General features: G+C 46.3%; 1 protein-coding gene and 1 long non-coding RNA gene across 11 annotated transcripts in view; both read right to left on the bottom strand.

The window, feature by feature from the left end:
* Pax2 (paired box 2) overlaps window positions 1–27846 on the bottom strand; it is a 92313-nt gene that overhangs the window by 29439 nt on the left and 35028 nt on the right. For 9 of the 10 annotated variants that reach the window (XM_048338448.1, XM_048338446.1, XM_048338445.1 and 6 more), the window contains 2 exons: window positions 19326–19411; window positions 17254–17373 (listed from right to left, as the gene is read on the bottom strand). In XM_048338448.1, the coding sequence (XP_048194405.1) occupies window positions 17254–17373; window positions 19326–19411 (206 nt within the window). The remainder of the gene's footprint in view (window positions 1–17253; window positions 17374–19325; window positions 19412–27846) is intronic. The other variant, XM_048338447.1, reaches the window with a different exon arrangement.
* Window positions 539–15607, bottom strand: LOC125346153. The gene is made up of 4 exons (XR_007209874.1): window positions 15597–15607; window positions 3413–3423; window positions 1455–1458; window positions 539–1230 (listed from the first exon to the last, which is right to left on the bottom strand). It is a non-coding gene; the product is annotated as an uncharacterized LOC125346153 (long non-coding RNA).

The raw sequence follows: 27846 nt of genomic DNA on the forward strand, positions 1-27846 counted from the left end.
GCTTGTCATTCAGGGCAGCCTGCCCATGCAGCCCCAGCCCCAGCCCCCACAGCAGGCAGCAGCACAACAGATGGGACCTGGGCTGCCACCCAGGGTGGGGAACAGGGAGTGAGGTTTGGGATGCTGAGGAATGGAGCTGCCCTCCAGAGCTGGGATGTCTTCTAGACTGGAAGATCCAAGTTCCATGGATTGAACAGAACACAATGTGGGAGGGGGGCAGAAAGGAGAGTGGAGGAAAAAAGACAAGGAAGGAGTGTGGGGGAATGAAGAGAGGAGGGGGCTAGGGAAAGGGGTAGAAGAAAGACGAGTAAAAGAGAGGAAGATGGGAAACATGGAGGGAGGGAGAGAGAGACAGAGGGAGGGAGAGAGGGAGAAAAGGAGGCCTGTGATGCTCCAGTGTTCTAGAAAGGGCCCCAGAAGGCTAGCCTGAGGTTAAGATTACGGAACACAGCTTCTCTTAAGAGATGGAGCGAGGGAGCATGTGAGGGTATGGGTGACATTGTCCAGTGTGACCTGACTGATGTAGCAGTAACCCCTCTTTCCATTACCTTTGTAATATCAATACAAAAAATGTTTAAAAAAGAGAAGGAATGACATAGTCCACTCTCTCCTAGCCTCAAACTAGACAAGCCTGAGTCATCCTTGTTGAGCACAATGAAACCCTTAGAAATCTGGCTTTAGCTCTAGGTAAAACCAAGTCTGCGCTTCCCCCTAACCTTGATAAACCACTGGTCATTCTTGATCAGGCCCAGATCCTCAACACTCACTAGGTTTATTACAGGGTGAGAGGCTGGCTGCCAGCCGGCCTAACCTCAGGCTTGCTGCACCCACCCACATCCATTTGCCTCTGGGAACACTAACTGCATGGGAAACTCTGGGCTAGGAGTAACACCTCTGGGTTGAACCCTAGTTTTGCTGCTCACTTGCTGTAAGACTTTGATCAAGTTGCATAAGCTTTTTTTTCACAAGAAAGTTACTAACTCCTCTCTCAGTAATATTAATTTCTCCTTCTCTGTGTTCCTTAACTTCTGTTGTAGAAATATTAATAGGAACCAAAATGGATCCAGTTCCTAATATGGTACTAGACACTATACTTAACAAACACACCTTGATTTAATCCTTAGCACAACAACTACCCTTTCTTAAGCACTTAATTATCTATCAGGCATGCATGTAAGAAATTTACATATATCCACTCATTTCATTTCTACCAGAAAAACTTAAGCATGACTGACATGACAGAGTGCCAGAGGAGCCAAACCCAAACCATCTCTGCCTCTGAAACTAGGAGCTTCGGAAGAAAGGGACTTGCCTAGAGTTATTTACTACAGCCAGTAAGTGGTAGAGCCAAATATAAATGTGCTATAGTGTGTATGTGCCAGTACTGGGGCAAGTCCCGGACACTGTCCCTTAGCTTTGTCAATCAAGGCTTTTAACTTTACCAATTGGGCCACAGCTCTAGTTCCATCTTTTTGGTGGTTAATTAGATATTAGTCTCATGGACTTTCCTGCCTGGGCTGGCTTTGACCTGTGAGCTTTAGATCTCAGCCTCCTGAGTAACTAGGATTACAGGTGTGAGCCACTGGTGCCCAGCATTATAGTTCTTTTATTTTTTTCCCAACTAAACTGAATTTTGATGGCAAGTACCTCATAATTTTCATCTTTTGTGAATCTACGATAGGGTCTAATACATGGTAAGTGGTCTCAAATGTTGACTGATTTCCTGAATAGGATTCTAAAACAACTTCTGTAGCCAACAGTTTACCTTTTAGAAAGAAAAAGAACAACAATAGAAATTGCCACTCTGGACCCTGTGTCACTTATATTTTATATCTGGAAAGTATAGTGAAGATAATTTGATCTTGATTTGATTCCTGCTCAAAGGTATAAAATCAAAACAAAACAGAACAACATAAAGCCAGCCTCCAAAAGGTTAGGTAAGGGTCCCATGTCATAGAGCTAGTATGAGAATGGGGACTCCAAGACCAGAGGCCTTCCATTGCTGCAGGTGTTTTAATCCTGACCAGGAAAAAAATGGACACCAGGGAAGTGGTGGAAGCAATCCTATGCAGAGGAAGAGACACGATCCAACTCTCACTTGAAGAAAGCAAACTGTCCCACATGGGGGGCTAGTAAAGGCACAGGACACCGTGACAAAAGGTGTTAAAAGGGGAATATAATTTCCTAAGTACAAGATACTTGAGGAATGAAATTCTGCCTCCATAAGCTCAAAAAAAAAAAAATCAACCTGACAACGTAAAAGGAGAGGGCGGGGGTGGGGGAGAAAGAGGACATTTAAGGAAAATCACCATTGTTGCACACGACTAAGCTTTAAAATATGATGAGCCTAGAATTTAAAAGGACATGTACATCGAACAGTGGAAGATTATGCAGCCATTAAAAAATCATGTTTTCAAAGAATATGTAATGATATGTGAAAATGGCTCTATATAATGATAAGTGAAAATACCATGACACAAAGCTATATGTACAGTATCATTTTGATTTTGATTAAAAATTATACATAAAGTTATCTATGCAGGAAAAAGCAGATATACCAAATTTTAACAGTGATATCACTTAGTGGTGAGATTATTATTAGCAACATGATCTCTCTTGCCAATATTTTAAAGTGAACATGTGTTGTTCTGATCAGACTAAAGTTCTTCCTCACCTTCATCTCGCATAATGTGGGTACAGAACAGATGGAAGGAAGGGCCAGAATCAAGGATGGATGGATGTGGGAGTAGGATGCTTCTGCCAGGAGGGCAAAGGCTTAAAAGAAAAAAGCCAAACACCTTGATATAACGATAAAAAATAGACTAGCTGCTCCATTTGGAGAAAGAACAAGAAGGAAGGCAGATTTAAGCTCAGTCCTTGGGAGAGAGACATAATGCTGAGAGAGGAGAGAGAATAAACAGAATTTCTTCATCCCCAACTTGCCTTTACTTCTCCACCAAAGAAAAGAATCTTCAAAATGTGACCAGCAGGAGTGCACTGGTGCCTTGTTTGGGTACGGGCCCTGCAGGTAACACCTCAGCTGAGCTGCCAGGACCATGAGAGGAGTTTAGGATCTGAAAATTACTGTTGAAAATCCTTGATCCAAAAAGCCATAAGGCAGGAGTGAAGCAATCACAAGCCTTGTATGGTATTGCCTTGCAGAAAGGAAGGGAAGTTTCCCTAAGATTATGCTAACAACATTGGAATAAATTCAATATCAGGCTCTGGACTTCTTTTTTTCTTAATCATCACACAGCTAATCTGTGGGCACTAGAAAAGAAAATGTGATACACTAGAGCCTATACACACACACACCAAGAATAAGTTGTGGTACATTAACTTGATATCAATGCTTAGATCAAAGGCCATACCTATGAGGACGTCTCCAGTTGCCCTGGTTGGAAGAAACTACTCCTTTTTATTCTATTTCTTTGTAAACAGTTGTTGTGGCCTCTCCCTCCTTGATCATCCCATTGATCACATTTAGCTTGTATAATGATGTACACATTTGCCTCCTTACTAGATGAGAAGCTTCTTGAGGTCAAGGACTGTTCCGTTTACCAATGTAAATCAGTTCCGCTATGTTTATATAGTAGGCACCTGATTTGCTCATCTACTTACACTGGATATTTTAAATTGATCAGTTAAGAAAATTCTGTGGGCATAGTAAGTGTTAACATATGGCAAATAATCCCCCTCTTGACTTTATGAATATGGTGAAGAAAAGTGAAATACTGGATAGCTCTTGGGCTCAATAGTACCTAAAGCACTCATTCATTGCAACCAGGAGGGACGTCTCCACTGACAGGCCATGCCCTTTCCTTGATTTAAAACAAAAGAATTTAAAAAGAAGAAGAAACCACTTGGGTGATCAGAAGACATCCTTATGACCTTAACAGAGTAGAATTAAGAGCCCAAACCAACAAAATGAAATTCAACAGGGATAAATGGAATGCCCTATGTTTAGGTTAAAAAAAATCAATTACAAAAGTGCAGAATGGGGTAGACCTGGCTTGATAGCAATTGATGTGAAAAAGATCTCGAGGTTTTAGTTGACCACGAACTCAATATGAGCTTGAGTCTGACACGGCTGCTAAAAAATCGAATGTAATCTGAGGCTACATTATGGATGTGGAGTCTCCAGACGGGAGAGGGCCAATGGTTCCACTGTACGTACTTGGCATTAGCCGGACTGTCTCTAGGGTTCAGTGTTCATTTAAGAGGTCTTTAACCTTCAAGAATAAATTCAGAGATGGGTAACCAAGTTGGTGAGGGAACTCTATCAAGGGTGGGAACCACATCATGTCAGAAGCTACAAGAAATCCAGGACTCAGCCCAAAGTTTTTCCAAGTGCTTAGTAAGTATGGTGGAATAATGGAAGGAAAGGAGGGAGAAAAAGAGAGTATCAAATGGACGTCTCTACTGCCATTTGCCAGTCTGGTGGTAAACGTTATGATTGGTACTTTTCACAGATGAGGAAATGAAGATTTTGAGAGATGGTGTAAAATAGGTAGAAATCTCAGAGCAAGTAAGAAGTGGAGGGGTAGCCTATATCCAGGCATTCGGACTTTTAAATCCTGTGTTCTTCCCATAACCTCACACTGACTCATTATAAAGGCTGAGCTGCAAACAATGACAGCTGTCCATCTATGTCCTGTATCCAGGAAGAGTCTTTGGGCCAGCAGACAGAACTTCTGGAAGGGAGCGTTCTATGGTGAGTGGCAGGCAAGACCAAATGATCCTCAGGAATCTGATTCTGCCTGTTTTGCAGCCTAGCTCCTTCTGCATGGGAGGTATACCTGGAGACAGCTCCCAGGTCTGTGTCCATTTCCTGCTTGCTCTTCTAGCTGCTTCCCCGCACTCCTTGAGAACACATAGCCACACAGTTCAGCACTTAATGACTAGTCAGCTAGGTGATGTGTGAAGGCCTGGCCCTCTCCCGTAGACTGCACATTCCTGAGATCCCTCATCTAACCCAAACACAGTGGGCAATTGAGCCCCAATGAGGAAAGGTGAGTATTCTTAATATCCCACTGAATTCCACACCACAGCAAAATCAGACTGTCAGCTCTGAAGTCTATCTGGGGACAGAGAGATGGTTGTATGGATGACTATTAGGGCCCTCATATTTCCCAACTTGTAATAAAGAGGAGGAATGGAGGAAACCTAGACCCCTAAGAAATTGTGCCAAGACAATTACTTTTCCTAGTTAGTGGTCCCGAGGATTGAACCCAGGGAGAAATTCTACCACTTGATCTATGCCCCCCGCCCTACATTTCTCAATGTTTATACCCACTGCCAAGGGAAAGCCTAACATGTATATAGTGGATGCTGAGTGGGTACAGATAGGGGAAGAGGGAAGGAAAGGCCAGAGGCATTGGAAAGGGAACACAAAGATGATAGCAGAGAAAGATAGCCTCGTGGGGCCCAGGGCGGGGATGGAGGCAGGGGGAGTGCCTGGGGGTGGGGGACTCCTTGGTGATCCATTTCCTTGCCGCAGAGAATACAGTGTGCAGTCCTGCTGGCCTGCTTGCCTGCAGGACTGGTGGACAAGGAGAGCTTGCTGAACCCCTCTGCTGGGACTCCAGCAGGGGTGGGGTGTTCTACACCTCCCTGAATTCCAGTCCAGGCCAGAACCAGTTAGAAACCTCTCTAGAGCCAGGAGGGAAGGGGGCTTTGTTAGCTCAAAGGACACAAGCAAGGCGAAAAATTACATACCAGGCCGCCCTAAGTATGCTTGTTTAGAGAAACTGCTTGCATTTATGAAGTCTTTGGTGCGGAAAGCAGGGTTGCAAATGACTGCATCAGAGCGACAGTAAAGGCCATTAATTTCCTGTTATGTTTTCCTGTGTTGGGGGCTTTATTAATTTAATTTTACACTGTCGAACAACAGCGAGAGCTGACACTGCCACACTGCCACCCTGCCACGGCTGGGGTTTTCTTTTTGTGTGTGTAGCAAGGCAAGGATTTGCCTGACATGCAAATCAACGCTATTACCAGAACCAATAAAGATGTGTGGAGGAAGAGGGGAGGGCTCAAGGGGGAGGGGGGGGAAGCAAAGGCCAAGGCCATTCTCGGCCAATTTCTATGTCTGGCATCTCTTGGCTGCCCTGGGCATCCTCCACAATCAGCAATTTCTGCCCACCGTTATCCGCCCTCTTGTCTGCTTTCTTCTCTCCTTTTTTCTACCTTCACAATCTTCCTCTGTCCCAGCTCCTAGTAGAACTTAAATAGACACATGAAATTCCCTGAAAGAAACAAGAGGTACACTTCTCCTCACTGTACGTTTCCAGCTGAGGTATGTCACAAAAGCCGGGGCCAAAGGTCCTAATGTTGCTACCGCAAGTGGCAAGGACTTTGTTGCACCCTTCTTTATGAGCCACACTCTCCTCTGTGTGCCCCTTTCCTCAAAAATTGGAGATCCCAAGCCAAGCACTGGATGCTAACTACCAGGAGATTGAGATCTGAGGATTAAGGTTTGGAATCAGTCTAGACTAGACTCTTACTTTCAACTGACCATAAACAAAAATGCTGGGACTGAAAGCATGACTGAAGTGGCAGAGCACCAGCCATGAATGAAAAGGCTGAGGAAGTATGAGCGGCCCTGAGTTCAGTGTCAATCTTGGTACTGGTGCGTGCGTGCGCACACGCACACACACACAGACACAGACATGGACACAGAGCCCCACTTACATATATATATATATATATATTCCTGGTCCACACAGGAATCATATGCTGAGCATAGGAAGAAGAGTTCGGAAGGGCAGATGTTCTACCTGGTTTCTAAGTCCCTCTGACAGTTCCCATGCCCTGGCTTTGTCAGTCATTTATATTCTTTGAATTCTCAGGGGAAAAACAAATCTTAATTATTTCTATTTAAGAGACTACGATGTGTCTTCAGTAGCCACAAGTATCTACTTAGTCCATACTCAGAATCTAATAAAGGGGCAGATTTCTGGGAGGCCCAGTGGTACCACATTCTGTTCCCACTTACAGTCTAGACCTCCCAGTGCAGTGTGGCTGCCCCTCTGGTTCACACTGCCCTGGCTTAGCTAGCGCACGCGCATGCATGTACACACGTGCATGTATGTGAGCACGGATGTCTGTGCATCTCTCTGTTTTGCTAGCTTGCTCCGTCTTCTGCCCACACTTTCTGCTTCAGGAAGTGCTTGGCAGGCTCCAAGAGGCAGCTGGATGGAATCCAGCTCTCCCGAGGAAGAAAGCATAAACTTCATAAACTGCATTTACTTTAATGCAGGTTCACAGGGCTGCTTTCCTCCAGCTTGTCTTCCCTCCCCCATCCATCACATTCTATCTCTGCCTCCACGTGCTCTCATGTGAGCATGAGCACACACATACACACACACACACACACACACACCAGTCCTGAAAAGATGAAGCCTAGGGCCAAGGTAAAGGGAAGGGGTGAAAGCTCCCCTCATCTGCTCACAGGACAGTAGCCCAGCCAGCATCCCGAATGAGCCCCAAGAGATGCCATGCCTTGTCGCCAATGGAGATGATCACAAAGGGTGCTTTGAGGCAGGTGGGCAGTCTCAAGGAGGGAGGGCTATGCTGACATTTCATGGGGATGGCCACCTGGAGGCCTGGCCATGGGGCTCCAAGGAAGGCAGGGAGACGAGCAGGGCCTCGCACAGGTTGAGGTTTGTGAGGCCTCTTGTCTGCTGCTGTCAAGGTCAGCAGGTTCAGGTTCACCGAAGGGTCAGGATGGTTTGAATTACTGGCTCTGCTGCAACTCTGCTCTGAGGCGGCTGAGACTCGTGACTGTCTCCCAGCCCCTGTGCCAGGCCCCACCCTCCCCCTGACCTTTTGGCCTTTCCACTCCTCAAAGGAAGAATGGGAGGATCCCAGGAAACCCCAAGATCACTATGGCCCTGAGAAAGGCAGAATGGGGAGGGATCCAGCACTGCGCCTGGCTCCTCCCTCCTGCAGCCATAGCCTGTGGGGGAAGAAGGGCAGACAGAGCTAAGATGGTGGGTTTCTCAGATTTCTCTTTTGGTGCCCTTGCTGGGAGGGGCAAGGGGATCGATGCCAAGGAGAAGACCAGCAGCCGAAGGCATGGGGGCATCCAAGGCTGCAAACCCAGGAGTGGGGCAGAGAACCTGCTGACCTTGGCTAAGGAACGAGTGACACTTCTACCACACCCACTGTCCAGGAATGAAGGGACACACAGAGCCCTCTAGAACAAATGCGTGCACTCTCTTCTGGGATCGTTGACTCATCTGTTCTAACTTTTTGGTACTGTATGAAAAAAGTATTTACTCTTTTGTGTTCAACCTCAAAATACTTTCTCAAATAGCATAAAGGGGGATAGGAAATGGAGCTAGTTACCAGTATATCTTACAGGGATTTAGAAGCAAATTCATATACTTTTGTCAGACCCATACAGCCCTGGCTAAACTCTACTACTGCCCCCACAGGAAAACACAAGTCCCATGTACACAGGGCCTTCAATAAAGTTCTTCATAAATTAGACATAACCTATACCTACCTCTATAGAACAACAACTGTCCTTCTACAGGCTTGTGGCCAGCATTATCCAGAGAGCTTAGCTAAAATATGCAATTCCCGTGCGTATGGCTAGTGGAATTTCCCTGGCTACTAGGAAGGTAGGATCAAAATCCTGAATGTACATTCCTAAGTGTGTTTCTTTTTCTGGTGTCTTAGTAAAGGAAGATCTTTAAACAACTTTCAAAAACTGGACATCAGCTAGATTTTGAAAATCCACTGGAAAATGAACATAGACTGAGTTCTATTAGTCAGGTAAACCCTGGCACCTGTCAAGGCAGCTGGTTCCCTTCCTGTAGCTTTGCTTTCTGGATTTCCATAGGACCTGTCAAATGATGTGCACAGTCTGCGACGTAGGTATTGTGTGTGCGAAGCCATGTAATGCCAGCAACCGTCCACAGGGCACCTTCATGACACCTCTTCTTTCCCTGCTTGCAGAAAGTATGAAATGGAAAATTCCAGAAATAAACAATTCCTTAAGTTTTGAGTTGTGCACCTTTCTAAGTAGTATGAGGAAATCTGCAGACATTCTGCTCTGTCCCACCCTGTGTGTGAATCATCCTTTTGTTAAGCTTATCCACTCCATACCTGTGAGTCACTTGGTAGCTGTCTCTGTTTTAACTGTCGGGGTGCTAATACATGACTGTAATTATTGTGTTTCATGTTAGTTATTATTTTTTTAATTTCTTACTGTGACTAATATCTAGCAAACTTTTTTAAATGAATAGGAAAAAACAAACCACATATAGGGTTGGGTACTATCTGTGATTTAAATGTCCATTGGGTCTGTTGGAAGATATCTCCTGTGGATAAGGGAAGATTACTGAGTTCTCTATGAAAGGGAAGGAATCAGATAATTGTGTGTGTGTGTGTGTGTGTGTGTGTGTGTGTGTGTGTGTGTGTGTGTGTGTGTAAGCATGAGAACCTAAGCGCTTGGGTTTAGGTTAAGGAATCAGTACAGTATCATTTTGTTTGCCCAATATGGTGCTACCTTATGTCTTCCAGCCGGGCCCTCCTCGGCTTCCCTCCCAGCTCCTCCAGGCTGCATCCTGTCCCACTAAAACAGTGCACACTCAGCAAAACTTCCCCATGTTCTTCCAATGCCAGATGAATTCAGATGCCTCCCTGTTCCCGCCAGCTCCCTGCACCTGGACCAAAGGCCACTGAAAGGGTCAGACTTGGTCTCCAGCCTCTGCCTTTAAATCTGAACACGCCCAGCTTGTTCAGATCAGAGCGAGCCCACAGACTCAACAGCTCACCAGAATACTTCCTCTCCCAAGCTGCCAACACAGCAGGCAGCACCCAAATCCCAAGACCCGCCCAGGCAGCTGGGCGGTAGCAATTTTCTTTCTTCTCCAGGGTCCTTCTTGCCTTCCTTTTCTCACCCTGGCTCTCCTCCCAATGCCTCTCCAAAGGACAACCAAGAAGAGAACTTGGTGGCCAGGGCACGCCTGGTTTCCATTAATGAGATACACCAAGTGTAAGCCAGCCATGGAGGCAGCCTACAAAAGGAGGCGATCACGGGCGGCCAGGAGTGGAGCTGCTCAGGTAATTGGTTTATCTATCTGGAAGCAGGGGGAGCAATCTCAGCACAGACAGACTAGCAGTAAAGTCTCTTCCTTAAGGCTATTTCCTTTGTCTTTTCAATTGCTTGCACATCCATGTGAGAGAGGGAGAGAGTGTTAAAGAGAGAGGGAGAGGGAGAAATGTTAATTTGTGAATTAATGGCTTTTCTCAGCGGAATTGTAAATTCAAATGTCACCTCACACGGTGACACCACGGCTGGTCTGCTGAAGAAGCAATGATAAGATCCCCCCACCTCCCTCAGTGCCCCTCCCTCCCCAAAGATAGCTCTGGAGTGGAACATGCTACTTTTAATTTGCAATAACAACACAACAGAGGTATGCAGTAATGACTGCCTCTTCCACCCTCCTCCTGGCTTCCTGCCCCCCAGTCCAGGTGGCTCCCCATTTCCTCTTTCCCCACCCCCTTCTGAAACAACACCTCACCTCACCCAGCTGCCCCCCCACCTCAGCCAGTGCCTGATCACATGGGGGGGGGTGCCTTTGGAATTGACGATGCTGCAACCCTCTCTTCTCCTTCAATAATCAGGGAATTAATGACCCTGAAGTTAAAGTGAGGCTGATACCGAGGCCCTGCCCAGCGCTGGGAAAAAGCCTTCATTGTTTTCAAGCAGGAGGCGGGCAGCAGTGAGGGAGATTCATGGATGGAGATTGAATATGCAATTTTCTTTCACCTTGCCAAGAGCTGCCCCTGGGCTGTGCCTGGCCTAAATTTTTCCTTTTACCATCTCTGCCTTATCCGGCCCTCCCACCTCCCTTCCATTCTTTCCAGAAAATTACCTTCAAAATTGATTTCCACTTTTACAAACAAATATAATGGGAACACAGGAAAAAACTTGGGCCGTGATGAATTAGGGCTGTCAGGTGCTTCCAGGTCTCCTTTGCTTTTGTTTTACTGCCCGATCTGCTCTTTGTTTTTCCAAGGGCTGGAATAACTGCCCCCATCCACTAAGTACCTGACCTCTAGGCCACCAGGCCTCAGTCCCCAAGCCCCTCAGTGGCCCACGGAGGAAGTGATCCAGGCTGGGAGACTCTATCAGCAAACTGGGTTCCCAGTGGAAGTCTAAGCCCTGCCTCCTTTCTGCTCTCTGAATGTTCTCTAACTGCCATCCCCAAGTTACTCCCCATGGACCCCCACACCATGTTCCCTCTGGCCCTCATACCTCTTAAAAGTGCAGACCAGTTGCAAACCTCCACCTCCTCTAATGTGGGCAAAATCTGTAAATACCTCAACTCGGGCAAATAAGAGACAGACAAGCACTGAAAGATCCCAGAAGAATGGCAGATAGAAGATGGGGGCCAGACCCTGAGACTGCTGGACTACAAGAGCTACAAGGGTTGGGGTGGTAACTCTTTCATAGTCTGAGAAGGAAAGGGTTAGTTCCTAGTCTCAATCTCCCCAGCCTTGGGCTCCTGCTACACTTAGAGATAGGGTCAGAGCCATCCTCCCCACTCATCAACAGGTATAGGATATTATCTATGGGTCGTTGGGGACTAGTGTTATATATATGCCTATTTCCAGAACCACAGACACTCAATGGGCTCAGGCCTGGATGATGGCTGTCCATGGTAGACACGCACACGACCACATTGCTACTCTCTCCAAACAAAGCTACCTCCAACATTGTAAGAGTTCCCAATACATGGTACTGTACATCCCCTCACACCCAAAGACATCAGAGAGCTAGAACACATGCACATATTCACATAAATAAATAAATAACAGGAAAAAATACATATGGGTCTATAATAAATGAACTTGTATATGGGAGCAGGAATGTACACAAAAGATCAGAGGGAATGATGCCCATATAAAAAGGGGGGTGTCTCTTATTTATCTACACACATAGGAAGTGCCTGTGTGCCAAACACACTGGTTTATGCATTTAATCCTAGCTACTTGAAAGACTAAGATAAGAAGGATCAAGGTTTGAGACCAGCAAGGCAAAAAGTTTGAGAAACCCAACCCAAACTGGCTACCGTGACATGTACCTGTCATCTGGATACTTGGGAGGCTGAGATCAGAGGGACTGAAGTTCTAGACCAGCCCAGTCAAAATAGTTTTTGAGACTCTATCTCAACAAAAGAGATACACACCTGCTATCTCATGAAAAGCATAAATCAGGAGGACTAAAGTCTAGGCACAAATCTGGACAAAAAGCAAAACACTATTCTGAAGCAACCAAATTCAAAAGAAGGGCTGGAAGCATGGGTCAGTGGTAGTAAGAGTTCGAACCCCAAGACGAAAAACTGCCAAAAAGAAAAATAAAATGGAAAGAAAAAAGTGCTTATAGAGGCTAAAATATGATATATGGTCCACCAGACAACCACAGAGAAAATGAACAAATAATGATTGACAAAGCCTGTCCCAAATACGCAGGTGAGGAGGCTGACAGCGCTGGTCTCGTCCAGGTTAGCTCATCCCTGAGCAGCTAAGAGCTACTGGAGTTACAAGAAGTGCCACTGAGGCTAGGAAGCCAGGGCCCACATAAATTTCTTTCTGAAAAGATTCATTTCTCCAGGATGGATTTGGCTCAAAACTCTAGATCTATGATCTCCAGAAATCCTTTCCACAGTCTTCAGGCAGTAAGTATTGCTACTATTTCCATTTTACAGAGGAGAAAACTGAGCTGAAGCAGGTTAACTGACTGGCCCAAGGCCTCATAGCAAGTGAATGGTGCTACCATTTAAACCCAGAGCTCAGATTCTTCCCAGCTCCTGTGCCTGTCCTTGGAGGCTCCTGGGACTATGCACCAGCCTTGGCCTGGCACCTAGCTTCCTGGAAGCTTTGCATTTAGAGTTTGCCTCCATTTAGAGCTCTAGACAAGGGTAGCACTGTTCATTTCCATAGCCAATTCCCCTATTTCTGCTCCAAGAGTAACTTAAGCAACAATCTCTGGGACTTGTAGGTGGGACACTAAAGAAATATAAACAGTGTCTTCCAGTCACAGCTTCATCCAAAGCAGAAGGGAGCCATTAAGGGCAGTGACAGGATTCAGCCATTTAAAGCCATGAAACCTGCCCTCCTGCAAATGCACAACTGCACGGGCTTGGCACCACTCAACTGCACAATTCATTGTGCATCTAATTAATGGAATGCAAAACCACAGCCCCCTGCAATCCCACACATCAAAGGATGATACTAACACACCTCCCTCACACACATCAGCAGACTCTCACCATATGACTTCATTTGGATATTTGGACAAGTTATGTAACTGCTCTGTGCTTCAACACCCCAGCTGATGGATAGCAGTGCTCTGGGCTGCAGCTCAAAGCAACGGGGGAGAAATCAAAAGACGAGGTTTTCTGTTTTGTTTCCTAGCGCCGAAGATTGAACCTATAGCTTTGTGTATTAGCCTGGTTATAGACAGGGTACTACAAATCTGTCCTCCAGCCTCAGAAACCAGCGTATACAACATTCAACAACTTGATATCCCTTCAACATCCCTAGGAATCCAATCCTAATACACCCTCCCACAATTATAGCTAAGAAATGAAGAGTTCGGAATGAGGGTTCTTTCTACTCAGACTGATGCACCACCTATTTTCTGGATGCTTCATGATATGACTTTATCCCTCCCTGGCCTGTCTGCCTATCTCCATCTGGAAGCCACTAGACTCCTGGGAAATGTCAAAGCTTCTTGAGTAGCACATTTCTACAAAGAATATCTGGGGGCCAGGGCCTAGAAAGGAGGCTCAAGAAGCCCATGGTCACTGCCAGCTTCCCTCTGCCCTCAGTCAAAGCGGATCAACCTTTACAAATATCTCCATGGATATGATTACTGCAGTTACTAATAATGTTGTCCATATTCCGAGTGCCAGTGCCAATAATGTTCTGGATATTATCTCTGTGAACACCAATAACTACTGCTGAGATTGTCACCACAAATGCCAGCACCCATTGCAGTGATTGTCCTCACTAATGCCCACCACTGTGTCATTGTTAGAGCTGAAGAATAGGCCATGCTGTACTTAGAGGCAGGAGCCGTAGCAGCTCCTGGAGGGCAGAGAGGTACCTGGCTTGTCCTCAGGGTATGACACATCTAGGGAGCCTGAGGCCAAAGAAGGGCCGGTGTGATCAGGGTATCCAGAGTTCTCCTGGAGGGAAATATGCCTGTGCCCCCACTCTCTCTGGGGTCTTGTCCTGGGACATGCATCCTTGGTCCCACTCCAATGCCCTACAGTCCCCCAAGTCAGTTTCCCTTCCACCTACAGTCCTGGGCCAAGAGCTGAAGGACACACCTGGGTGTCTGTGTAGCCTGTGCCCAAGGCGGCTCCTGCTACTGGCCTGCCAGCTGCTATGCTACCTTGGCCTGACTGCAGAGTTGGGCTACATCATCTTGACACATAATTATCTCTCCTATTCTTAATCATCTGAGCTGCTCCCTAATGCAAACTAGACTGGCTGCTCGAAGGCCTCTGGAGTGAGAGAAGGGGAAGAGGGTTGTTCAGCTTTACCTTTGTTCTCTCCTTTCCCCCTCCTACCCATTCTCACCTGAGTCCTGTGGATCAGAAATGGGATGGTACTAAGGAAAAGCTGGACTCCTCTATAACCTAGTCTCCAGGGAAAAGACCAGGGAAAAGATCAGCTCTTTCAGGCCTGGGGCTAGCAAAGGGGAGAGAAAGTCAGGGCAGGAGAACCCCCCCTCCACTGCCCCCTCCCCAAATAAGCAGTGCCCCAAGATCCTTTTTGCCTCTTGGTGAGATCCATCAGGTAAATATTTAAGAGGAAACTCTGAGGCCTCCACTGTTCTTCACCTGAAAATTTCAGCCGCTTCCTACACTGTCTGCCTGCTGACATCACTGAACACTGCTGAGCCTCCTCAACCCAGCCCTGCACCTGTCCCTTCCTGCCCAGACTCCTTCAGGCCTACACCTGCCTTCAGAAGAGACAACAACAACAAAGCCCACCCTTCTCACATGGCCCAGCCTTGGCATATCTCCTGTGACCCTCACCATCTACTTGGCCTTGTCTTACAGCCCTCTCCCCGTTTCCTGACAAAGCCACCCTATCTTTGTTGGCCTCAGAGCCTCTGGTCACAAGACTCCCTCTATGAGGTAGATTTCCAGGCTAGTATTGTTTTTAAGACTCTCCACAATTATTACCCAGCCCCTCCTCACAGAGCAGCTTTTCCTGGCAGGGCCCTCCCACCCCCTCCTCACCTCCCTCCCGTGCTGTCTCCCAGGGTACAGCTAGACCTCCACTACACACCATATCTGATAGCCTTTAGACTCTCTGGTCTCAATGTTTTCTGCACCCTGATAGAATGTAAGCTCCTTAAGGATAAGAATCACATCTTGTTCTGCTTGGGGACCCTCTGCATCTAGCCTTTCTTGTAGCTGATGTGCAAGAAATTCATTGAATTGAATCGGCTCAAAACAATGAATGGGAACGACTGCACAGAGAAGAGATTACTCCGTTCTGGGCATGCCTGTGCCCCACCCTTGGTTGGCCACAGCCTCAGGCCAGTACTTCCCAACCCCCAGCATCCCTTCACAGCTCATCAGAGCCCAAGCAGCAGAGGGCAGGCAATGCCCCAACTGCAAGCCAACCATAGAGAGAACAGAGAGGCTTCGGTGGCCTCTCCAATCTCCTGGACTTCTCATACACTGAACAAGGCAGGTGGCTAAAGAGAAACCCTGAGGGTTTGAAGCAGACTCTACCAGAGCATCCAGGGTGCCAGGGGGCTTGGCTAAGGCCTGAGCATGGGAAACCCCAGGGAGAACTGGGACTCAGGGCTGTTGACTCGGCCTCCCTGTGCCCATCAGGGGCTGCCGCCAAAACAACCACAATGAAATTTAGTGAGTGGCAAAGGCCGTGGCAGCCAAATGGGTTTGGATATTTTGGAAGAAGGAGAAATAGAGCCAGACAAGCTGTTTCCCTGTGAAACGAGGCCATTAGGGCTTCTGGAAGGAGGCCAGCACCAGGTCATCACTGTCTTGCCAGGCCCAGGCCTCTCCTATACACGCTGTCCCTTCTGCCGGAGGCCAGAGCTCGCAGACTCTCTTCCCTCTGCCTGGGCCTGGAGAAAACAGGCTGTGGTCCAGGGAATACCAATTCTGTCCCTTTATCCAATTCTGTTCTTTATCCAAGCTGCTCCCATCAAAGACTTGTCTATGTTAAGGATGACCGTAGAAGCTATCTTCCAAAGGGGACATTCTTGAGAGACAAAGAAGAAGCTGATTGGTGGAGATGCAGAGAAAACAGGCATACATTGGAACTGGCCTGCACTAGTAAGAAATATGGTCACCCCTCACCCCTTAGGCTTATCTTTGGAGGATTCTGTGGAGGTCATGGGAGATAGCTATAAAAATCCTATACTCTGAAAAGCCAGGAGGTTACCACTTCCCTCACTGAGACTCTGAGAGAATCGATCAGGAAGCGGGTTCTGAGACACTGTTGTCTCCGTTTGCCTGGCCTGACAGCTTTGTATACCGGCTGCATGTATCAGAAGAGAACCAGATGGTCACCAAAGGACCCCTAGTGCCAGAGTATTTGAAAAAGCACCTTGTACCCAGCTCAACCCCAGCACTCTGTCCTCTTAGTTTCTTTTTTCCCATCGCCTCTTCATTCCTCATTCCCTTTAATTCCTAGCTTAATAACTTGGCTATGCCTTGAGGGCTGCAGGGGAAGACAGAGATGGGCCAGTGGGGAACCAGAGTGATATCCACTCACAGAGAGAGTCCAGCTCCCTAAGTGATTTTCATGAGGGCAGAGGAAGAAAAAAAACCAAACCCATAGCCAGCTACACATGACATCACCCAGTGCCTTCCGATGGGCTGGGATCAAGTGAGGACAAAGTCGGTTGGCCTTTCATCCTTGGTCACAGACCAGCTGTCCCCACCACCTCCTAAGGTAAAAGGTTCACGTGTCTCCTCCTGGCATCCCATAGGGATGGATGGGGTGTGTCTCAGCAGAAGGTGAGGCCCTCAGGACTGAGCAGATGGTGAGGCTGGTGGCCCCACCAGCAGCCTCCCTCCCTCTCTCCAGGAGCCAGCAGGGCAGTGGGGGTACCTGGGCTTTGCAACTAAAACTGATCTCACAACAGAGCAGCTGCAAGGCCAGGCGGAAACCGGAGCTCTGAGTCCAAGGACAAAGCATGCAAAGGGGAAGCCAAACCTCTTCCCTCCTCCCTACCTTCATCACGTTTCCTCTTCTCACCATTGGAGCGAGGTATCCCTAGGATCCCATTGATGGAGTAGGATCCCACCGGGTCATTGGAGGCGCTGGAAACAGGAGGGGAGGCAGTGCTGGGAACTGGAGGAGAAGAAGGAGGAAATGCCATCAGGAGAGCAGGTGCGATCTCAGACCAAAGCCCCACAGCTGGGGGCAGAAAGAAGCAGAAAACAGAAGGAGGGATGAGGAGCCTTGATCCCCCTTCTTCCTGAAGCTTAAGGAGGAAATGTGGACTTGCATACGATGTGAGCTGTTATTCCTTCTGTTCAGCCTAGACTAAGTAGTGGCCAGTCAACTCAGGTTTCTGGACCCTATGGGTCTCACTGGGCCCTCAAGCACCTTCTCTGTGGATAGGCTGTGTACAGGCCCAGGAAACCCCAAGGTTGGTTTAGTTTAGGAAATACTTTGGTCGCTTTCTGGGGAGCATGGTTCTTAGAATACCTTCTGGAATAACAAATCCAATCAGGGTCCGGATAAATTCTTCCTCCCAAACCCCAGCTCATTGTTCCTGCCCCCTGAATGAAGTTTTGACCAGCTTCAATTTGGAGCCAAGGCTCTCTGATGCTTCTATTTCTGGGAAAGTCAAAGCTGGTCCTGATACTTCCCAGAAGGGCACAGTTTCTTTCTCCCATCTTCCCCTCTCAGTTGCTTTTGGTCTTGAAAGTACTCAAGAAGTTCCTAAATTCCCCCTCAGGGAACAGATTATGACCCCATTCACTCTGCCATGGTCCCCTCAGGTACAGCCTGGTCCAACTCTCCCTCCCAGCACATGCTGTTACCCAGGCCTGGTAAACAAAGGCTCCTGCCAACTCCAGGAGGGCTGGGACCAGCCATTTCTACTTCCTGTTGGTCAGGAGAGAAGGGGAGAGCTGCCAAGAGCAGTAGTAAGAAAAAAATATAACTGCATCCCATTTCTTTGAACCCCAGGCCTCATCTACGGAGATAGCAGCACAAAGTACCATTGGGCCAAAGATCAGTTAGTATGTGTGTTCATGGTGGTGGGAGAGTGTGCCAGCAGGCCTGGGACATGTCTTTGAAAGACCCTGAGTATGAGTCAAGAGCTACATCATGGATGAGGCAGAAACAAAGAATCAGGAGAAGCCGAGCCTGTGGCTCTTGCCTGTAGGCCGAGCTACTGAGGACGCTGAGATCTGAGGATGATGATTCAAAGCCAGCCCAGGGAAGGAAAGTCCATGAGACTCTTATCTCCAATTAACCACGAGAAAATTGGAAGTGGCTCTGTGACTCCAAGTGGTAGATCTAGCCTTGAGCAAAAAGGGCTCATCAGGGACAATGCCAAGGCCCTGAGTTTGAGCCTCATGACTGACAAAAGAAAGAAAGAGGGAGAAAGAAAGAAAGAAAGAAAGAAAGAAAGAAAGAAAGAAAGAAAGAAAGGAAGGAAGGAAGGAAGGAAGGAAGGAAGGAAGGAAGGAAGGAAGGAAGGAAGGAAGGAAGGAAGGAAGGAAAATGGATAGATCAGGAGAAACAGGCCAAGGGAAGAGAGACCATGAGAAGGGAAAAACAGAAGCGGGACAGATCCAGAGCCACACATACTAGAGGAGGGGGGAAGGATTGGAATGGGAGGGATAAAAGAAGAGTGAAGGGGAGGGAAGAAAGGGAAAGGAGGGAGATGAGGGAAAGGACAGAGAGGAGGGGAGGGAAAGGATGGAGAGGAGGAGTGGGGAGAGAAGAGAATGAAGAGTAGAAAGGAGAAGAGGCAGGGAGAAAAAAAGATGATTTAAAAGATAAAGATGGAGTAAGAAAGTAGATATGAGAGGAAAGAAAGAATATACAGAATCAAACTTTTTAAAGGTGATAGAACAAAAGAGAGAAGGGTAAAAATAAGAATGAATAAAAATAAGTTAGAGAGAGACACAATGTGGACTAAGGCAATTCAGAGGACAGGTGGTAGGAGCTCAGGAATAGGAGGGTGTGGGAAACATGGCAGGCCCTAGAGGTCACTGAAGCAGGGAGCCCCAGGGAGCTTGAGGCCTGAGCCCAGGTTGTCTTTCCCCCTTCCCAAGCCCTCTTACCGATGGTGTGGCCAGGGGCAGTCACTCCAGTCCCTGCCCCATCCGGTGTTGGGTGGAAAGGCTGCTGAACTTTGGTCCGGATGATCCTGCAAGAGCATCACATCAGCATCACACATCACACTGCCCTGGCCAGCGCCCTCCCAGACTCCTCAGCTCCATCCTCATCCCTTGCGATTTGGTAGCAAAGATGGGGCAGGGGCTGGGAATATGGCCTAGTGGCAAGAGTGCTCTTGCCTCATATACATGAAGCCTTAAGTTCGATTCCCCAGCACCACATATATAGAAAATGGCCAGAAGTGGCGCTGTGGCTCAAGTGGCAGAGTGCTAGCCTTGAGCGGGAAGAAGCCAGGGACAGTGCTCAGGCCCTGAGTCCAAGGCCCAGGACTGGCAACAAATATAAATAAATAAATACATACATACATACATGCATACATACATACATACATACAAGAAATTTACCCAATATGTAGTACCTTGAATGCAGACAGAAAAAATAGCAAAAAAAAAAAAAAAATGGGGCAGAAGGCTGACTGGAACACAGCAACTTTTTGCTGCTCTGCTGGCTGGTTGCCCACTTTTCTTTTTCTTCTTTAGCTTGACACCTTCTGGTACCAGGAGTGGCTGGAGATCATTTTGAAGCTAGGTTTCTAACTGGAAACCCTATAATGGTCCTCCAGATTGAGGGAGAGGGTGCTTTTCCAATGCCTCAAACTAGGAGAGTCAACAGGGAAGTGCTAGGCCACTGGATCTTAAGCCAAGTTCACCTCAACCCGACAGGTGAGTTACAAGCCATGAGCCAATTTAGCTTCAAACAGCTTTTGCTCAGTACTTGCAAGCTGTAGGAACAAGACCCTTGCCTTCCAGTGTTTTTAGATGGTAACTTGTCATGCCAATGTCAACCTAAAGACTGAATGAAGGGGGGCTGGGAATATGGCCTAGTGGCAAGAGTGCTTGCCTCCTATACATGAAGCCCTGGGTTTGATTCCTCAGCACCACATATGCAGAAAAAGGCCAGAAGTGGCACTGTGGCTCAAGCAGCAGAGTGCTAGCCTTGAGCGAAAAAGAAGCCAGAAGCAGTGCTCAGGCCCTGAGTCCAAGCCCCAAGACTGGCAAAAAAATAAAATAAAATAAATAAAAATAAAAAAGACTGAATGAAGGGATATGTGTGTAAGAAGAAGCATACTCGGGTACTATTGGGACAGCTATTAGTGACACAGAGAAAAGTGTCATCCTAGTGGCTGGAGCAGGAAGCAGGTGGAGCAAGGGTTAGGGAGCACCTGGAAGCAGGAGATAATAAAAGTAGCTAGCTGTATGGAAGGCAGAGAACAGATCTGGCTGTGGAACATACAGAGAATGTTTCAGTACAGGAAAGAGTTGGATACTTTTGTGGGCTGAAGAAGGAAAAATCCATGCAGAGGGAAAGTCTGATGCTGCCAAAGAGGCTGTGGAGACAGTAGGGCAGAATGAGGGGGGAGTGGAGCGGAGGGTTAGCCAAGCACGGCAAAAGCTTTGAAAAGGAGTTTTATGGCTGTTTGCTCTCAGTAAAACAGAAGTTAGGTAATCTCTGAAGAGTTGGGGAGAAGGTTGGGAGCCTGATTACCGTGGGAAAGATTAGACAATAGTTGAGAACAGTGTAGGCTCATCCACAAGAAAATCCTAGAAGGATGTTAGGCTACTCAGAAGTGCTCCTCCTGATTCAGGGCAGCACAATCTCCTAGGGTGTTGTGGGGCCTGTGGTGGCTCTGTTTGGGCCGGTGGTCTCAGGATAAAGGAGGCCAGGGCCAGACTGAGGGAGCCAGATAACTGGACAGGCTGGTGGGGTTTCTGTCTTTGTTACCCAGGGCCCTCTGACCTCTGGGGCACTGGTACAGATTTAGCTGAGGCAGCAAGTGATGGAAAATCACTATACCCTGACAGCGGCTTGGTGGTGCATAGGAGAGGAGTTGGGCAGGGTGCCTGCTACAAGTTACTAATGCCATCGGTGTCCATCCATGACCTCAGGCAGTGGGGCCTAGCCAGAGCTAAATGGAGAATTTAAGAACAAGAGTTGTTGGGGCTGGGGATATGGCCTAGTGGCAAGAGTGCTTGTCTCATATACATGAGGCCCTGGGTTCAATTCTCCAGCACCACATATATAGAAAATGGCCAGAAGTGGCGCTGTGGCTCAAGTGGCAGAGTGGTAGCCTTGAGCAAAAAGGAAGCCAGGGACAGTGCTCAGGCCCTGAGTCCAAGCCCCAGGACTGGCCAAAAAAAAAAAGAACAAGAGTTGTGCACACCTGATGGCCACCCAGTACCAATTCTATATACAACCAAGGCGGAAAATGATCCTAGGAGTTAAAGCATAAAGTAATGGCTTAGGATGACTCCTTAGAGCACTGTCTCACATTCCTCCTACTCCATCTTCATTTCTTTTTCACTCTTGGCTCCACAAGTTAGCCAGACACATCTGTACACATCTGTACTCCATAGCTCCTGGTAGGTTTGGCCTAGAAGGCCAAGTCCCCAAGAGAGCACATCTCTACTCAGGAGTAGCATGAAGAGACACAGCACTACTCCCTACTTCCGAGTAGATTTTCTTAGCCAGGATGCTCTTTCCTTACTAATTTCAGATGAAAGCTTGGCCTTCCTGGGCTTTGGACTATACCCAGCATGGAATCTCAAGCTCTTAGAATCCCACATTCATAAGGATACACTCTTGTATAGCAATAGGCTCCAGGCTCAGCCTGCCTGAGCTAGAATCTCAGCTCTGTGATATACCGCCTACAAAATCTTGGCAATTTCTTTTTCTCTTCTCCGTAAAATGAGGTAATATGACTATGTACTTTCCAGGCTTGAACTGAGTATTAAGTAGAATAATCCACATAAAGTGATTAGAATGGTGACTGGCTCAATAAGTGCTAGCTATAATTATAATATCCACTAGTATTATTATTCCTATAGGCAACTGCTAGTCATAGTTGCTTTCAATTTAAGGCTCTCTACTCAGCCTTGTCAATACAGGTGCTATTGAGATCCTTGGAAGAGCATGGAGAAGATAGGAAACAGCTGTAGCTGGGGCTACAGGATAACCCCATAAGAGGCTACATCAGAAAGACACCCAAGAAGACAGACTGGGGACTAGGTCAAGCCCTGCCTGAGGACACTAGGAAGAATCCTAGAGAATTCAAGAGGTGGCAGGAGGTGGGGGTGCAGGTGTGTGGCAAGGCTTTAAAAGATGATAAGACCAGTGGTGAGGTAAATTCTTCTTTGGTTAAATTCCCAGGAGGCCTCTACCTCCCATTACCTTGGAAACGGAAACATTTTCACTGGCTCTGTAAATCTGAACGGAAGGCCTCCGCAACAGTCTATCAAACTTATGAAGACAGAACAGAGAGGGGTTCTCAAGCCTTTCAAGATAGCTTAGGGGAAACTCACACCATCCCTACTTGCACCCCTTTTCCTTTTCATCCTCCCTGTCTATCTCTCCCTCTCCATCTTCCTCTGTCCCTCTCTCTATCTCCTTCTCATTGTCCATCTGTCCATCTCCTTGCACCCTGAAGTCCCACTGTGGCTGTGTGAGTTTATTGATTTCTGGGAGCTGGGGGAAAGCAAGAGGCAGGGCTGGGGTGCAGTCTCCAGGATGGAAATAGAAGGCTATAAATTATTTGTGACAGGAAAGCAATAGTGGCAGAGTGCTGAGCACAAGTCCTGTGTCACTATTAGATTCCTTTTAGCCTGATGACACTGTAAAAAAGGTTAAGTGTCTGCTGGAATCGTACACCTGGGGGGCCGGGGCAGCCTGGAGCAGGACAAGCCAGTGAGAGCAGGTATATCAATTCTCCAGGCCAATAATATTCCTCTCATTGATCGCCACGCAAAGTTCAAAAATCTCATTACAGCCAGGCAGACCGGGAACTTTTTACAAATCAATACAATGATATAATGTATGTATACTTAGTACAAATGTATCTATTCATCTATCCATCCATCCACGGTCTGCCTCAGGGTTTCCAAGTTAACCTACCCATCATATTATGTTATGTTATGTATGATATTATATTGTCTTACATTATATGATAATAAATGGTGTGCAAAAACTTCCCCTGAGGTGGAAACGAGAAGAGGTCCTATTAGCATTGAGGTGACCTCAGACAGTTCACCTTGGAGGGAGTGAGGTGACAGCATTTGCAAGATTAGGCTGGTCAGGACTTTAAGGAGCTACAATTCTCCAGTCATAAAACCTATGAGGCTCCAGCCATAAAACCTACATTTACTAAGTATTTCCTATATGCTAGACCATGTTCTATTGGTATTTTTAAACAAGAGTTCATTTAGTCCATATAACACCCATTTTATAGTCAGGGCATATTATAATTTGCTTACCAACATCTATTTATCAATGGAAAATCTGACATGTGAATTGAAGTAGACTAATGTTAGGTCTCATATCTCCACTCACTAAACTATACTGCTTTCAGAAACAGACATTCAAAAGTCCAGAATTCAAACTCCTGGATTCTTTCCTCAGGCCCACATTCTGAGAGATGAAGGGGAAAGCTCTCAAACATCAGAATTTCTCACTAGAGAATGGGAACAATGATATCAGCTGGAACCAGCCAAGGACGAGATGTATATGTGATATCTCATGTACCATGAGATCCTGCCCAGCTGCCTGGAACAAACTGTCTTTCCAACTTTGTAAGAATTTCTTAGAAGAATGGAAAGAATGGGTTAGCTGGGACTGGGAATGTGGCTTAGTGGTAGAGCGCTTGCCTAGCATGCATGAAGCCCTAGGTTCAATTCCTCAGCACAACATAAACAGAAAAAGCTGGAAGTGGTGGAATGGCACAAGTGGTAGAATGCTAGCCTTGAGCAAAAAGAAGCCAGGGACAGTGCTCAGGTCCTGAGTTCAAGCCTCAAGACTGGCCCAAAAAAAAACAAAAAAAAAGAATGGGTTAACTCAAACTTGTTTATATTATTGGTTTGCTCAAAAGGCTTTGGAAACAAAATGTCAAGAATCTACATTTATGCATCTCCTATATACATGTACACATTATATAAAGCAGCTTATTCGAGAGTAGATGGCCTACTTGAAGGTCTAAAAGTAAAATAAATAAATAAATCTCTGGCAAGAGGAAAAAAATCCTTCCTGGTCTGGAAAAATTAAAGGAACTCTAAGATAATGTTTCAGCCTAGCTAGCCCTTTTGCCACTGACTGAGCCACACAGGTGGGAAGTGGGACCTCTGCCAATGACTTCAAGCTGCCTGGGTGTTCTGTACTGGATCATTCTAAAACTACATTTGCTTCAGCAAAGGATATTTTACCTTCTGAATACAGGTAGTTGGTTCAACTTGAGAAGCCTTGAGAGCAGCTTCTAGCAGGTGTGTATGCTTGGGTTGGCCCTAAGGCAAGTGAGCAAACAGCTAGACTTTCCATAGCATATCCTCAGTGAGATGTCGTAGATCACCCAGGAAGTCTTTATGTTTCCTGAAAGTGGTGCCTATTCCTGAGAACTTTAAGGAACTGGAATCTTCCCCTCTGTATATGGTAGAAGCTGAAAAATGGAATTCTCCTTTCCCTTCTTCACAGGAAACAGCAGTCATTCTAACACATGACTTCCCCATTGGTAGACCGGAGGTGCTCCATGGAACCCCCTCTTCTTATAGCTTTGATTTTGTGGTTAAAGTAGTTTAGGGGCGTGGCCCAGACTTATTCACAGATCCTGCAGGTTTGGGTTTTGACAACTGACCATACATCAGGGTTCTGTGCATACAATGCTACCTATGAGAACCTGGCTGTTCTTCAGAGCTGGAGGAAGGCCCTTCCATTCTGGACTTAGCTGGACACAGGCTCCAGGTTACCAGGGATCTCCCCAAATATGCCAAAAGCTCCTGTCCCTTTTACTACTTCTCCAAAGTCATAATCAAATATGAAGAAAGGAGAGCCCTACCAAAAAGCTTGCAGAAGGGTATCCCCAAACTATGGTCCTTGAATCAGCTGCAGTAGAATCTCCTAGAGTATTTGTTGAAATGCACATTCCTGTGTCCATCCTCAGACCTGAATTAGAATTTCTGAGCTCTCCACTATTTGAGAAGATTAGTTTAAGCTAGAGTATGAGGGAACCATCTGCTGGTTACCCTGGGGGTCCTTGAAAGAATTGGAAAGGAATCTTAGTGAAGAAAGTTCCTTACTCATACACCATTGGTCCACATTTCTTACCATCTGTTTATCAGGACTCTAACGTAATCACCCAAATCCAAGAATCCGTCAGCTCCTCTGCAAAACACTAAGCTCTAGATTAAAAGTAAAATAATTTCAAAGTGGATTTTCAGGGTTTTTTTTTTAGATAACATGAATATTTGCTGCATCAACTTAGCCCTCTAAGACTGGGCATTGAGGGCAATAATCTTTCTGCCATGTGTCCCTGGGAGCCCAGGCCAAAGACAATTTACTAGGCTAGATGGGCCATGGGGCTGGCCCAAGGGGGCAATAGTGGTGGTTTATATGATGAATGATAAGCATATGGATTGATTTAACTTCAAGATATGCATAGGTTTAAAAATTAAGGGGCAATGTGTTTAACTAACCATTTGGAAACCAGTCTGCAGTGCATGCCAAGCCCAGAGCGTGACCAGACTAGATCGTCTTACCACTGGCTCTGCCCTCATCTGTGAGAGTTCCTAGCTAGAGCCGGGGTCTACCAGTTGTCCAGCCCACAGTCCTGCTTGGAAGACTCGAGGGAGTTGGGAACTACCTGATATAATGGTCAGTGAACCCCCCACTACTGGAAGCAAGTCTCCCATTCTGTGTCTGTCCATTTTCCTTGTCACTCTACAGGTATAGCCATCTCTCTCTGAGAACAGAAGGAAACCTGGAGGACCATTCACCCTGGAAGCAGTGGATATGTGGCCTGCTAACAACTTCCTAGCCTCCCTGTCTCTAGCCCTTGTTACCTCTTAGCTACTCACTTGGGATTCAAAAGCAATCATACAATAGCCACTGTCTCCTCCTGAATGAATGTGATGAGCCTAAACCCCACGGGATAAATTCAGAATTTCTCAGTCTGGCTTTCAAAATCTTTCCCACTCTGGCTCTCCCCTAGCTTTCCAATCTATATCTCTCTGGTCCCTTCTTTCCCTTAGGGGCCAGCACAGAGTTAAGGCCTTCTTTTTCTGCTTCTCAGTTAACATTGAATTCTGGACTCTGAGCTCTACAAAGGCAAATATCACATCTATTTTTCCTCACTACCTAGCAACAAACAAGACAAAGCATAATGTGTGTAGTAAATACTCATTGCATAGCAAATTGGCATTATTATCAAAAGTAACAAAATCTTAAGGGACCCTGTGAACTAACAAATGCTTGCTACGTGACAGGCATTGTGCTGAGCATTTCCCACAGATTTTTAAATTTAGTCTTTCAACTATCTATGGAAACTATTATCCCTATTCTACAGGTGTGGAAGCTGAGACTCAAAGAGTCTAGATATCTTGCCTAAGGTCATACATCTGTAATATAACAGAGCCAGAATTTAAACTTGGGTGTCTAACTCTGAAACCCACACTGCTAACCACTAGGTAGGATAAGTTGGCCATATCAAGAACAGACGGAGCTGAGCACTGGTGGCTCATGCCTATAATCCGAGCTACTCAGGAGGCTGAGATTTGTTAATTTATGATTGACACCAACCTGAGCAGAAAAGAGTCTAAGAGACTGTATTTCCAATAATCAGCAAAAAGCTTGACTGGAGGTACTGGTCAAATGGTAGAGCACCACCCCTGAGCTAAAAAAAAAAAAAGCCAACCAAGAGTACAAGGCCTCTAGTACTTACTAGCAAGTCTTGATACTAGCGCATGCGTGCATGCGCGCGCGCACATACACACACGAATGAATAATAGAATGAAAGCCAAATATCAGAAGAGCTACATATAATAATAGTAAAAAAATGTAACTAGTATTTATTCCATATTCATTGTACAGCAGGCATCGTAATAAATGCATTTTCTCATTTAAATCCCAATGACAACTCTATCAAATACACATGCTCTCTATTTTACCTAAGAGACAACTCAACTTGCCCAAGGTCACATTCTTAATAGCACTGAAAACAGACTTTAGATCCAGGCCTGTGACTTTAATAGCTGAGAGCTGAATGATATGAATTCTTCTGGAAATTTCTTTATTAATATTTCTTTGTGTTTAGTAACTATTTGGGCATGAGGGAATATTTTCAGTTTTTCTACATATATGACTTAGGCAAGGGAGTAGATATATCTGTAGACAATTAGCAAAGATTACACTTGTCTGTGATTCTGTACATGTGCCATAGTTTAATTTGGTCAGCATTATGCTTGTGTTTCAAACGAACAATTTCCAAATCATATCCATGATCAAATGATCATACTGCACATAGATATGTTCATACACTTTTAGAAACTATTTCTATGGTTAGTATATTTCTATGTTTGCTCTAATGCATAGATCCAAGATTTACAGCCATGGATGTGTTTATCATTGCTGACTTCATGAATATCTGCCAAG

The sequence above is a fragment of the Perognathus longimembris genome, chromosome 2, assembly GCF_023159225.1.
Source record: "Perognathus longimembris pacificus isolate PPM17 chromosome 2, ASM2315922v1, whole genome shotgun sequence".
NCBI lineage: Eukaryota > Metazoa > Chordata > Mammalia > Rodentia > Heteromyidae > Perognathus > Perognathus longimembris.